This window comes from Lagopus muta, chromosome 34 (assembly GCF_023343835.1).
Source record: "Lagopus muta isolate bLagMut1 chromosome 34, bLagMut1 primary, whole genome shotgun sequence".
NCBI classification, from domain to species: Eukaryota; Metazoa; Chordata; class Aves; order Galliformes; family Phasianidae; genus Lagopus; species Lagopus muta.
In genome coordinates this window covers 310,507-324,631 of record NC_064466.1, presented here as the reverse complement: position 1 = coordinate 324,631, position 14,125 = coordinate 310,507, and the positions used below count along the sequence as shown (strand labels likewise).

Here is a 14,125-nt window from a genome sequence, read left to right as displayed (position 1 = left end):
CAGAGCAAGGATCCCTGCTCTTTCCCCTAAAGAAAGAACCCCCAGCCATGTCCCCACATCATCCATGTCCCCCACCATCCCCAAACCTCCTCTCCATTCCCCATCACAACCCCAAATCCCTCCCTTCACCCCCCATCCATTCCAGAGCCTCAGGAGGGTCGTGACGACGCCGTGCTGACGCTGGCCTCCCTTCTCCCCCCTTTCTCTCCCCGCAGCAAAGATGCCCATCCCCTGCGTCAGCTCTGGGGCCGGACTCCCAGCCCCGTCCCCCCCCTCCAGCCCCGGTGCCACCAAAGAAGGGCCGCTCTCTCAGCCGAGTCAAATCCCCCGGCACCGTGCGCCGCCTCTCCATGAAGATGAAGAAACTCCCGGAGCTTCGGAGGAAGCTGAGCCTTCGCAACCCTCGCTCCAGGGCACAGGAGGGCAGCACTTCTCCTTCGGGACACCCGCAAGGAATCCAGCAACGTCATCAGCCGTTACCACCTGGATACCAGCGTGGCTTCGCCTCCTCGTACCAAAGCAGCCAGCAAAGGCGGTTACCTGAGCGACGGCGACTCGCCGGAGCTGCCGGCCAAAACGGGGCCGCGGGACGAAGCCGAGGATGGAGAAAAACGCCCTTGGATTCGGCTTCGTTCCGACCTTACAGCTGCGGGGAGGCGCCGAGGGGAGGGCAGAGCATCTCCGGTTTGGTCAACGTGCATCTGTACGGCGTGAGGGATTTGAGAGCTCCCGAAACGCGGGAGGTTTTCTGCGTGCTCCAGGTGGATGCGGCCAACCGGGCTCGCACGGCTCTGCTGCCCTGCAAGGCGCCTTTCCTCGGCCTCAATCACACCTTCAACCTGGAGCTGGAAGGGGCGCAGCTGCTCAAGGTGATCGTCTTCTCCTGGGATCCTTCGTCCTGTCGCAACCGTCTGTGCTGCCACGGCCAGCGTGGCGCTGCCCCACATCTTTCGGGGTGAGTCGATAGGGGGAGGGAGCCGATTTTGGGGTGGGAGGGCAGGGGGGGAGGGTATGGGGTCATGGAATCGTGGGGTGGCCGGGGTGGGGAGGAGGAGTGGGGTCAGAGGGGGCTGGTGCAAAGGGGAGCGAGGGGGGCATCAAGGGGGGGGGTTCTGTACACTTTGAGACCCTCTGTCCTTTCTGTGCCCCCCGTGAGGCCTCCTGAACCCTTTGAGGTCCCCAGATCCAATGATCCTGGTGCCCCATGGAGCCCCACAGCACCCACAGCACCTCTGTCCTTTCTGTGCCTCCCATGAGGCCTCCCAGACCCTTTGAGGTCCCCAGATCCAATGATCCCTGATGCCCCATGGAGCCCCACAGCATCCACAGCACCTCTGTCCTTTCTGTGCCACCCGTGAGGCCTGCTGGACCCTTTGGGGTCCCCAGATCCAATCATCCCCGGTGCCTCATTGAACCCCACAGCACCTCTGTCCTTCCTGTGCCCCCCTTGAGGCCTTTGGACCCTTTGAGATCCTCAGATCCAATGATCCCGGTGCCCCATGGAGCCCCACAGCACCTCTGTCCTTTCTGTCTCCCCCATGAGGACCCTTTCAGGTCCCCAGATTAATGATCCCTGATGAGCCTAATGAGCCTCATCAAACCCTGCAGCACCCACAGCACCTCTGTCCTTCTGTGCCCCCCATGAGGACCCATTGAGGTCCCCACATCCAATGATCCCTGGTGCCCCATGGAGCCCCACAGCACCCACAGCATCTCTGTCCTTTCTGTGCCCCCCATGAGGACCCTTTCAGGTCCCCAGATCCAATGATCCCCTTTGCCTTCTGGAACCCTACAGCACCTCTGTCCTTTCTGTGCCTCCCAATGAGGCCTCCCAGATGCTTTGAGGGCCCCAGATCCAAGGATCCCCGGTGCCTCATTGAACCCTGCAGCATCCACAGCACCTCTGTCCTTTCTGTGCCCCCCATGAGGCCTTTGGACCCTGTGAGGTCCCCACATCCAATGATCCCGGTGCCCCATGGAGCCCCACAGCACCCACAGCACCTCTGTCCTTTCTGTGCCTCCCATGAGGCCTCCCAGACCCTTTGAGGTCCCCAGACCCAATGATCCCTGATGCCTCATTGAACCCCACAGCACCTTTCTCCTATCTGTGACCCCCATGAGGACCCTTTGAGGTCCCCACATCCAATGATCCCTGATGAGCCTAATGAGCCTCATCGAACCCTGCAGCATCCACAGCACCTTTGCCCTTTCTGTGCCCCCCTTGAGGCCTTTGGACCCTTTGATATACTCAGATCAATGATCCTGGTGCCCCATGGAGCCCCACAGCACCTCTGTCCTTCCTGTGCCCCCCCATGAGGACCCATTGAGGTCCCCAGACCCAATGATCCCTGGTGCCTCATTGAACCCCACAGCACCCACAGCACCTCTGTCCTTTCTATGCCTCCCATGAGGCCTCCCAGACCCTTTGAGGTCCTCAGATCCAATGATCCCCGGTGCCCCATGGAGCCCCACAGCTCCTCTGTCCTTTCTGTGCCCCCCATGAGGACCCTTTGAGGTCCCCACATCCAATGATCCCTGATGCCCCATGGAGCCCCACAGCTCCTCTGTCCTTTCTGTGCCCCCCATGAGGACCCTTTGAGGTCCCCACATCCAATGATCCCTGATGCCCCATGGAGCCCCACAGCACCTCTGTCCTTTCTGTGCCCCCTGTGAGGCCTCCTGGACCCTTTGGGGTCCCCAGATCCAATCATCCCCGGTGCCTCATTGAACCCCACAGCACCTCTGTCCCTTCTGTGCCCCCCATGAGGACCCTTTGAGGTCCACACATCCAATGATCCCTGGTGCCCCATGGAGCCCCACAGCACCTCTGTCCTTCCTGTGCCTCCCATGAGGTCTCTGTTGTCCCGTTCAGCCCGGGGGGAGCTGGGGGTCGTTTGGCCATGGCCTCCAACACGACGTGGTGCAGCGTGGGGATGATGAGCGGCGTGGGGCAGCTCCCGCAAGTAGTCAGAATCACACAGAATCACAGGGTTGGAAACGACCTGCAAGCTCATCCAGTCCAACCCCCCTCCCATTGCTATCAGTGCCACAAGCACCAAACCACATCTCATAAGCTCCTCATCCAGGCGCCTCTTGAACCAGGGACGGCGCCTCCACCACCTCCCTGTGCAGCCATTGCAGCGCCTGACCACCCTTTGAGAGAAGAAGTTTCTCCTCATATCCAACCTAAACCTCCTCTGGTGCAACTTCTGGCCATTTCCTTGGCTCCTGCTATTGGCCTGGGAGAAGAGGCCAGGCCCTTTTGCACCACAACCTCCCTTCATGCAGTTGTACAGTGCAATGCGGCCTCCCCTGAGCTCCTCTCCTCCACGCTGAACATTCCCAGCTCCATCAGCTGCTCCTCATCTTTGTGCTCCAGACCCCTCACCATTTCATTGCCCTCCTTTGAACACATCCCATGTCCTCCATGTCTTTCTTGTAGTGAGGGGCCCAAAACTGAACACAATACCAGTGCTGAGTACAGGGGGATGCTCACCTCCCTGCTCCTGCTGGCCGCACTATTGCTAATGCAGGCCAGGATGCCGTAGTCCTTAAGGATCCCTATGGGGGGGGGGGGAAGAGAAACCCTATGGGGGGTAAGGGTTAGGGGTTAGGATAAAGAAAGGGTCTCAAAGGGTCTCAAAGGGGTCACGGGGGGGGAAGAGAAACCCTATGGGGGGTAAGGGTTAGGGTTAGGATAAAGAAAGGGTCTCAAAGGGGTCGCGGGGGGGAAGAGAAACCCTATGGGGGGGTAAGGGTTAGGGTTAGGATAAAGAAAGGGTCTGAAAGGGGTTGTGGGGGGGAAGAGAAACCCTATGGGGGGGTAAGGGTTAGGGTTTAGGATAAAGAAAGGGTCTCAAAGGGTCTCAAAGGGGTCGTGGGGGGGAAGAGAAACCCTATGGGGGGTAAGGGTTAGGGTTAGGATAAAGAAAGGGTCTCAAAGGGGTCACGGGGGGAAGAGAAACCCTATGGGGGGGGGTAAAGGGTTAGGGTTAGGATAAAGAAAGGCCAAAGGGTCTCAAAGGGGTCACGGGGGGGAAGAGAAACCCTATGGGGGGGTAAGGGTTAGGGTTAGGATAAAGAAAGGCCAAAGGGTCTCAAAGGGGTCGTGGGGGGGAAGAGAAACCCTATGGGGGGTAAGGGTTAGGGTTAGGATAAAGAAAGGGTCTCAAAGGGGTCACGGGGGGAAGAGAAACCCTATGGGGGGTAAGGGTTAGGGTTAGGATAAAGAAAGGGTCTCAAAGGGTCTCAAAGGGGTCGCGGGGGGGAAGAGAAACCCTATGGGGGGTAAGGGTTAGGGTTAGGATAAAGAAAGGGTCTCAAAGGGGTCGTGGGGGGGAAGAGAAACCCTATGGGGGGGGGGTAAGGGTTAGGGTTAGGATAAAGAAAGGCCAAAGGGTCTCAAAGGGGTCACGGGGGGGAAGAGAAACCCTATAGGGGGGGGTAAGGGTTAGGGTTAGGATAAAGAAAAGGCCAAAGGGTCTCAAAGGGGTCACGGGGGGGAAGAGAAACCCTATGGGGGGTAAAGGTTAGGGTTAGGATAAAGAAAGGGTCTGAAAGGGGTTGTGGGGGGGAAGAGAAACCCTATGGGGGGGTAAGGGTTAGGGTTAGGATAAAGAAAGGGTCTCAAAGGGGGTTTGTGGGGGGGAAGAGAAACCCTATGGGGGGTAAGGGTTAGGGTTAGGATAAAGAAAGGGTCCTCAAAGGGGTCACGGGGGGAAGAGAAAGCCCTATGGGGGGTAAGGGTTAGGGTTAGGATAAAGAAAGGGTCTCAAAGGGTCTCAAAGGGGTCGCGGGGGGGAAGAGAAACCCTATGGGGGGTAAGGGTTAGGGTTAGGATAAAGAAAGGGTCTCAAAGGGTCTCAAAGGGGTCGCGGGGGGGAAGAGAAACCCTATGGGGGGTAAGGGTTAGGGTTAGGATAAATAAAGGGTCTCAAAGGGGGTCACGGGGGGGAGAGAAACCCTATGGGGGGTAAGGGTTAGGGTTAGGATAAAGAAAGGGTCTCAAAGGGGTCGCGGGGGGGAAGAGAAGCCCTATGGGGGGTAAGGGTTAGGGTTAGGATAAAGAAAGGCCAAAGGGTCTCAAAGGGGTCGCGGGGGGGAAGAGAAACCCTATGAGGGGGGGTAAGGGTTAGGGTTAGGATAAAGAAAGGGTCTCAAAGGGGTCGTGGGGGGGAAGAGAAACCCTATGGGGGGTAAGGGTTAGGGTTAGGATAAAGAAAGGGTCTCAAAGGGGTCGCGGGGGGGGAAGGGAAACCCTATGGGGGGGTAAGGGTTAGGGTTAGGATAAAGAAAGGGTCTGAAAGGGGTTGTGGGGGGGAAGAGAAACCCTATGGGGGGTAAGGGTTGGGGTTAGGATAAAGAAAGGGTCTCAAAGGGGTCCGCGGGGGGGGGAAGAGAAACCCTACAGGGGGGGGTAAGGGTTAGGGTTAGGATAAATAAAGGGTCTCAGAGGGGTTGCAGGGGGGGAAGAGAAACCCTATGGGGGGTAAGGGTTAGGGTTAGGATAAAGAAAGGGTCTCAAAGGGGTCATGGGGGGGAAGAGAAACCCTATGGGGGGTAAGGGTTAGGGTTAGGATAAAGAAAGGGTCTGAAAGGGTCTCAAAGGGGTCACGGGGGGGAAGAGAAACACTATGGGGGGTAAGGGTTAGGGTTAGGATAAAGAAAGGCCAAAGGGTCTCAAAGGGGTCATGGGGGGGAAGAGAAACCCTATGGGGGGTAAGGGTTAGGGTTAGGATAAAGAAAGGGTCTCAAAGGGGTCGTGGGGGGGAAGAGAATCCCTATGGGGGGGTAAGGGTTAGGGTTAGGATAAAGAAAGGGTCTCAAAGGGTCTCAAAGGGGTCACGGGGGAAGAGAAACCCTATGGGGGGTAAGGGTTAGGGTTAGGATAAAGAAAGGGTCTCAAAGGGGTCACGGGGGAGAAGAGAAACCCTATGGGGGGTAAGGGTTAGGGTTAGGATAAAGAAAGGGTCTCAAAGGGGTCGTGGGGGGGAAGAGAAACCCTATGGGGGGTAAGGTTAGGATTAGGATAAAGAAAGGCCAAAGGGTCTCAAAGGGGTCGCGGGGGGGAAGAGAAACCCTATGGGGGTAAGGGTTAGGGTTAGGATAAAGAAAGGGTCTCAAAGGGTCGCGGGGGGGAAGAGAAACCCTATGGGGGGGTAAGGGTTAGGGTTAGGGTAAAGAAAGGGTCTCAAAGGGGTCGCGGGGGGGGAAGAGAAACCCTATGGGGGGTAAGGGTTAGGGTTAGGATAAAGAAAGGGTCTCAAAGGGGGTCACGGGGGGGAGAGAAACCCTATGGGGGGTAAGGGTTAGGGTTAGGATAAAGAAAGGGTCTCAAAGGGGTCGCGGGGGGGAAGAGAAACCCTATGGGGGGGGGGTAAGGGTTAGGGTTAGGATAAAGAAAGGCCAAAGGGTCTCAAAGGGGTCGTGGGGGGGAAGAGAAACCCTATGGGGGGGGTAAGGGTTAGGGTTAGGATAAAGAAAGGGTCTCAAAGGGTCTCAAAGGGGTCACGGGGGGGAGAGAAACCCTATGGGGGGGTAAGGGTTAGGGTTAGGATAAAGAAAGGGTCTCAAAGGGGTCGCGGGGGGAAGAGAAACCCTATGGGGGGTAAGGGTTAGGGTTAGGATAAAGAAAGGGTCTCAAAGGGTCTCAAAGGGGTCACGGGGGGGAAGAGAAACCCTATGGGGGGGTAAGGGTTAGGGTTAGGATAAAGAAAGGGTCTCAAAGGGTCTCAAAGGGGTCACGGGGGAGAAGAGAAACCTATGGGGGGTAAGGGTTAGGGTTAGGATAAAGAAAGGGTCTCAAAGGGGTCGTGGGGGGGAAGGGGAACCCTATGGGGGGTAAGGGTTAGGGTTAGGATAAAGAAAGGGTCTCAAAGGGGTCGTGGGTTCACCCCGGTGCCGATGGTTTGGATGGGTTCTGATAGGAGAAGCTTTGCCTCTTCTCCTCAAAGATCGGTGCCACGTCTTTCTGCTCTTCTCCCCTCAGGCAGCAAAGCCAGCAGCTGGCCGTGCAGCTGCAACCCCGAGGCGTCCTGTTCTCCAAATTCACTTTGGTGGAGCAGTGGGAAGGAGGAGGAGGAGGAGGAGGCGAACGCGAGCCTCGCGTCTTCGGCGTGGAGCTGGGCCAGCTGGTGGAGAGAGAAAAAACAGCCACCAAAGTGCCTTTGCTCATCCAGAAATGCGTGGCAGAGATCGAGAAACGCGGCTTAAAGGCGAGTGGGGGGTCCTGGGGGGGGGGGGGGGTTTGATATCTGGCCCAGTGTTGGCCTGGCTGATCCCTTATCATACAATCATAGGATCATGGAATCAAAGAATCAGAATCACCAGGGTTGGATCAGACCTCAAAGCTCATCCAGTCCAACCGCTCACCTCTTACCAACAGCTCCCACTGAACCACGTCCCTCAACACAATGACATGGGGACCCATAGGGACACATGGGGCTGCCATAGGAACACATGGGGACCCATAGGGACACATGGGGACGCCATAGGGACACATGGGGACTCCATAGGGACACATGAGGACGCCATAGGGACACATGGGACGCCATAGGGACACATGGGACTCCATAGGGACACATGGGGATGCCATAGGGACACATGGGGACTCCATAGGGACACATGGGGATGCCATAGGGACACATGGGGAATCCATAGGGACACATGAGGATGACATAGGGACACATGGGACTCCATAGGGACATATGGGGACTCCATAGGGACACATGAGGATGCCATAGGGACACATGGGGACTCCATAGGGACACATGGGGATGCCATAGGGACACATGGGGATGCCATAGGGACACATGGGGACTCCATAGGGACACGTGGGGACCCATAGGGACACGTGGGGACCCATAGGGACACATGGGGACTCCATAGGGACACATGGGGACGCCATAGGAACACATGGAGACTCCATAGGGACACATGGGGACGCCATAGGGACACATGGGGATGCCATAGGGACACATGGGGACTCCATAGGGACACATGGGGACCCATAGGGAGACGTGGGGACCCATAGGGACACATGGGGACGCCATAGGGACACGTGAGGATGCCATAGGGACACGTGAGGATGCCATAGGGACACATGGGGACTCCATAGGGACACATGAGGATGCCATAGGGACACATGGGGACCCATAGGGACACGTGGGGACCCATAGGGACACACGGGGACTCCATAGGGACACATGTGGATGCCATAGCGACACATGGGGACCCATAGGGACACATGGGGACTCCATAGGGACACATGAGGATGCCATAGGGACACATGGGGACTCCATAGGGACACATGGGACGCCATAGGGGACACATGGGGACGCCACAGGGACACATGGGGACTCCATAGGGACACATGGGACTCCATAGGAACACATGGGGACGCCATAGGGACATATGGGGACGCCATAGGGACACATGGGGACTCCATAGGGACACGTGGGGACTCCATAGGGACACAGGGGGACACCATAGGGACACATGGGGACCCATAGGGACACATGGGTCTCCATAGGGACACATGGGGACTCCATAGGAACACATGGGGACGCCATAGGGACACATGGGGACTCCATAGGGACACGTGGGGACTCCATAGGGACACATGGGGACACCATAGGGACACATGGGGACCCATAGGGACACGTGGGGACACCATAGGGACACATGGGGACGCCATAGGGACACATGAGAACCCATAGGGACACGTGGGGACGCCATAGGGGACACATGGGGATGCCATAGGGACACATGGGGACACCATAGGGACACATGGGGACTCCATAGGGACACGTGGGGACTCCATAGGGACACATGGGGACACCATAGGGACACATGGGGACCCATAGGGACACGTGGGGACACCATAGGGACACATGGGGACGCCATAGGGACACATGAGAACCCATAGGGACACGTGGGGACGCCATAGGGACACATGAGGATGCCATAGGGACACATGGGGACGCCATAGGAACACATGAGGACGCCATAGGGACACATGAGGATGCCATAGGGACACATGGGGACTCCATAGGGACACGTGGGGACCCATAGGGACACATGGGGACCCATAGGGACACATGGGGACTCCATAGGGACACATGAGGATGCCATAGGGACACATGGGGACTCCATAGGGACACATGGGGACGCCATAGGAACACATGGAGACTCCATAGGGACACATGGGGACGCCATAGGGACACATGGGGATGCCATAGGGACACATGGGGACTCCATAGGGACACATGGGGACCCATAGGGACACGTGGGGACCCATAGGGACACATGGGGACGCCATAGGGACACGTGAGGATGCCATAGGGACACATGGGGAATCCATAGGGACACGTGGGGACACCATAGGGACACATGGGGATGCAATAGGGACACATGAAGATGCCATAGGGACACATGGGGACGCCATAGGGACACGTGAGGATGCCATAGGGACACATGGGGACTCATAGGGACACATGGGGACTCCATAGGGACACATGGGGACGCCATAGGGGCACATGGGGACTCATAGGGACACATGGGGACTCATAGGGACACATGGGGACCCATAGGGACACGTGGGGACTCCATAGGGACACATGGGGACCCATAGGGACACATGAGGATGCCATAGGGACACATGGGGACGCCATAGGGACACATGGGGATGCCATAGGGACACATGAGGATGCCATAGGGACACATGGGGACTCCATAGGGACACATGGGGATGCCATAGGGACACATGGGGACTCCATAGGGACACATGGGGACCCATAGGGACACATGGGGACTCCATAGGGACACATGGGGACCCATAGGGACACGTGGGGACAACATAGGGACACATGGGGGCGCCATAGGGACACATGGGGGCGCCATAGGGACGCATGAGGATTTCATAGGGACACATGGGGACTCGTAGGGACACGTAGGGACGCCATAGGGACATATGGGGACTCCATAGGGACACGTGAGGATGCCATAGGGACACATGGGGACTCCATAGGGACACATGAGGATGCCATAGGGACACATGGGGATGCCATAGGGACACTTGGGGACGCCATAGGACACGTGGGGACCCATAGGGACACGTGGGGACCCATAGGGACACATGAGGATGCATAGGGACACATGGGGATGCCATAGGGACACTTGGGGACGCCATAGGGACACATGGGGACGCCATAGGGACACATGAGGATGACATAGGGACACATGGGGACTCCATAGGGACACATGAGGACGCCATAGGGACACATGGGGATGCCATAGGGACACATGGGGAATCCACAGGGACACGTGGGGACCCATAGGGACACATGGGGACCCATAGGGACACATGGGGACTCCATAGGGACACGTGGGGACTCCATAGGGACACATGGGGTCTCATAGGGACACATGGGGACGCCATAGGGACACATGGGGACCCATAGGGGACACATGGGGAACCATAGGGACACATGGGGACGCCATAGGGACACATGGGGATGCCATAGGGACACATGGGGACTCCATAGGGACACATGGGGACCCATAGGGACACATGGGGCTGCCATAGGGACACATGGGGACTCCATAGGGACACATGGGGACCCATAGGGACACGTGGGGACTCCATAGGGACACATGGGGACGCCATAGGGACACATGAGGACGCCATAGGGACACATGGGGATGCCATAGGGACACATGAGGGCGCCATAGGGACACATGGGGACTCCATAGGGACACATGGGGTCTCATAGGGACACATAGGGATGCCATAGGGACACATGGGACGCCATAGGGACACGTGGGGACTCCATAGGGACACATGAGGACGCCATAGGGACACATAGGGACAGCCTCCCTTCAGGCAGCCATAGGGAGCAGTGAGCTCTGCCCTGAGCTCCTCTTCTCCAGGCTGAACATTCCCAGCTCCTTCAGCCTCTCCTCACCATCCCTGTGCTCCAGACCCTCACCATTTCATTGCCCTCCTTTGAACGCATTCCAGGGCCTCCATTTCTTTCAGTGAGGGGCCCAAAACTGGACACAGCACTCGAGCTGCGGCCTCACCAGTGCTGAATACAGGATAAGGACCTTCTCAGCTCCTTATCAGCCCACGCTGCTCCCCATCCCAGGTAGTCGGGCTCTATCGCCTCTGCGGTTCGGCCGCCGTCAAGAAGGAGCTGCGCGACGCCTTCGAACGGGACAGCGCTGCCGTCCGGCTGTCGGAGCAGCTCTATCCCGACATCAACGTCATCACAGGTCGGTTCTCCCCCTGCATCCCCCCCTTTTGGCTGCCCCCCACCCCCCGATGCCCCCCTTACCCCCCGTAGGGTTTCTCTTCCTCCCCCCCTAGGGATCCTTAAGGACTACTTGCGGGAGCTGCCCACGCCGCTCATCACCCCCACGCTGTACCACGTCGTGTTGGAGGCCATGGCCAAACGACCCCCCCGGCTCCCCCCAGCTGAACGGGATGCGTCCCTTTACTCGACTGCCTGCCTGATGTGGAGAAGGTGGGTGCGTGCGGCTCTGCTCAGCCGTGGGAAGGGGCTGCAGGGAGGAGGGATCCCACCCCCCCATCCCCCCCCATCCCCCCCACCCCCCCCCACCCCCTCCAGCCCCCCGGGGGTCTCCTCCTCTGCTTTGATTCCTGTATCGGTGACAGCAGCAGCGCGACGCATCCGCTCCTCACCTCCTGGTGTCGCCTCCCCCCCCCCCCCCCCAAAAGCCACCCCAAGCATTTCTGAGGGCTTTTGTAATTCTTTACCACCCCCCAAAAGCTCCCTGTGTGATGGCAGAACTGGGGAGACGCAGGACTGCAGATGAGGCAGAGTAGAAGGGGAGGAATCTTCTTCCATCAGCTCAGAGGGGGCAGCGGGGACAGGGAGGTGACGGCCCCCCTCTGCTCTGCCCTCTGCCCCATCTCCTTTACTCCAGGCTGAGCAGACGCGGTTCACTCAGCCTTTCTCCATAGGGGAGATGCTCCAGGCCGTTCGCCATCTTTGTGGCCCTCCATCAGACTCTTTCCAAGAGATCCCTGCCCTTTTGATTTGTACTGGGGAGACGCAGGACTGCAGATGAAGATGCTTCCCCCTCTACTCTGCCTCTTCCATCAGCTCAGAGGTGGCAGCGGGGACAGGGAGCTGACGGCCCCCCTCTGCTCTGCCCTCGTGAGGCCGCATCTGCAGGGCTGGAGCCTCCAGGACAAGAAGGGCAGGGAGCTGTTGGAGAGGGGCTGGAGGAGCCACGAAGACGATCAGGGGCTGCAGCAGCTCCCTGTGAGGACAGGCTGAGGGAGCTGGGCTGGAGGGGGAGGAAGAGGAGGAGGAGGAAGGAGGAGGAATAGAAGAGGGAGAGGAAGAGGGAAGAAGGTGAGGAAGGGGAGAAAGAAGGAGGAAAGAGGAGAAAGAGAGGAGGGAGAAGAAAGGAGAAAGAGTGCCAGGTGGCAAGAGTCCCAGGTGAAGAGTGGCAGCTCCCCCCACCAGCATGGGCTCGGAGAAGAGGAGCTGGGGGCGAGCGCATTGCAGCCTGCAGCGCCCGAAGGGAGCCTGCAGCCAGGAGGGGAGTCAGCTCTTGGCAAGGGGAGACGGCAGCAGGACGGGGAACGGCTGGGATCATAGAATCATAGAATCATAGAATCCCCAAGGTTGGAACAGACCTCAAAGCTCCTCCAGTCCAACCGTTCCCCCATTCCCAACAGCTCCCACTGAACCACGTCCCTCAACACAACATCCAGCCTTTCCTTCAACACCCCCCAGGCTCGGTGCCTCCCCCACCTCCCTGGGCATCCATTGCAGTGCCTGACCACCCTTTCTGAACAGCAATTCTTCCTCATGTCCAGCCTGAATCTCCCCTGCCGTAGCTTGAAGCCGTTCCCTCTGCTCCTATCCCTGATGACACGAGAGCAGAGGCCGACCCCCAGCTCCCTGCAGCCTCCCTTCAGGCAGCCATAGGGACACATGGGGACGCCATAGGGACACATGGGGACTCCATAGGGACACATGGGGACTCCATAGGGACACATGGGGAGGCCATAGGGACACATGGGGACTCGTAGGGACACGTGGGGACTCCATAGGGACACATGAGGACTCCATAGGGACACATGGGGACTCCATAGGGACACATAGGGACAGCCTCCCTTCAGGCAGCCATAGGGAGCAGTGAGCTCTGCCCTGAGCTCCTCTTCTCCAGGCTGAACATTCCCAGCTCCTTCAGCCTCTCCTCCTCAGCCCTGTGCTCCAGACCCCTCACCATTTCATTGCCCTCCTTTGACCACGTTCCAGGGCCTCAATATCTTTCTTGCAGTGAGGGGCCCAAAACTGGACACAGCACTCGAGGTGCAAGCCTCACCAGTGCTGAATACAGGGGCACAATCACCTCTCTGCTCTGCTGGCAGCGCTGTTTCTGATGCAGGCCAGGCTGCCATTGCCCTTCTTGGCCACCTGGGCACACTGTGGGCTCATGTTCAGCCGAGCATCAATCAATACCCCCAGCTCCATCTCCTCTACGCCGTCCTCCAGCCACACCGCCCCAAGCCTGCAGCGTCGCCTGGGGTTGTTGCAGCCCAAGTGCAGGACCCATGCACTCCCAGCCCAGGGAGCTGAGGGAGGGCAGCTGGAGGCTGGAAGTGCTGTGCTGTGAGAGCGGGGAGGGCTGAACAGAGGGGCTGCGATGCCCCGTCCGTCCCTGGAGGCGTTCGGGGCCGTTGAAGGGGCCCTGGGCAGCCTGGGCTGCTGTGAGATGCAGAGGTCGGTGGCCCTGTGCGTGGCAGAGGGTGGAGCTTCATCATCATTAGAGGAGGTGATGAGGAGCAGTCAGCACGGGTTCAGCAGGGGGAGGTTGTGCTTGGCCAACCTGGTGGCCTTCTGTGATGTTGTCTCTGGCTGGGTGGATGGGGGCAGAGCAGTGGATGCGGCCTACCTTGATTTCAGCAAGGCTTTTGATGCTGTCCCCCATGATGTCCTTATAACAAAGCTGAGCAAGTGTGGGATGGATGAGTGGGCAGTGAGGTGGGTTGAGAACTGGCTGAGCACAGAGGGTCGATGTTGGTGGTGCAGAGGCCGGTTGGAGGCCTGTAAGCAGCGGTGTTCCTCAGGGGTCGGTGCTGGGT

The 14,125-nt window shown here is 58.4% G+C and overlaps 1 protein-coding gene across 1 annotated transcript in view; it reads left to right on the top strand.

Moving 5' to 3' along the window:
* SYDE1 (synapse defective Rho GTPase homolog 1) overlaps nt 1–11,804 on the top strand; it is a 28,779-nt gene extending 16,975 nt beyond the window's left edge. Inside the window, 10 exon segments of the mRNA XM_048930069.1 lie at nt 216–292; nt 294–440; nt 442–609; nt 612–926; nt 928–959; nt 6,989–7,214; nt 11,148–11,274; nt 11,369–11,485; nt 11,488–11,525; nt 11,793–11,804. Of these exon segments, the coding sequence (XP_048786026.1) occupies nt 216–292; nt 294–440; nt 442–609; nt 612–926; nt 928–959; nt 6,989–7,214; nt 11,148–11,274; nt 11,369–11,485; nt 11,488–11,525; nt 11,793–11,804 (1,259 nt within the window).
* The last annotated feature ends 2,321 nt before the right edge of the window (nt 11,805–14,125 follow it).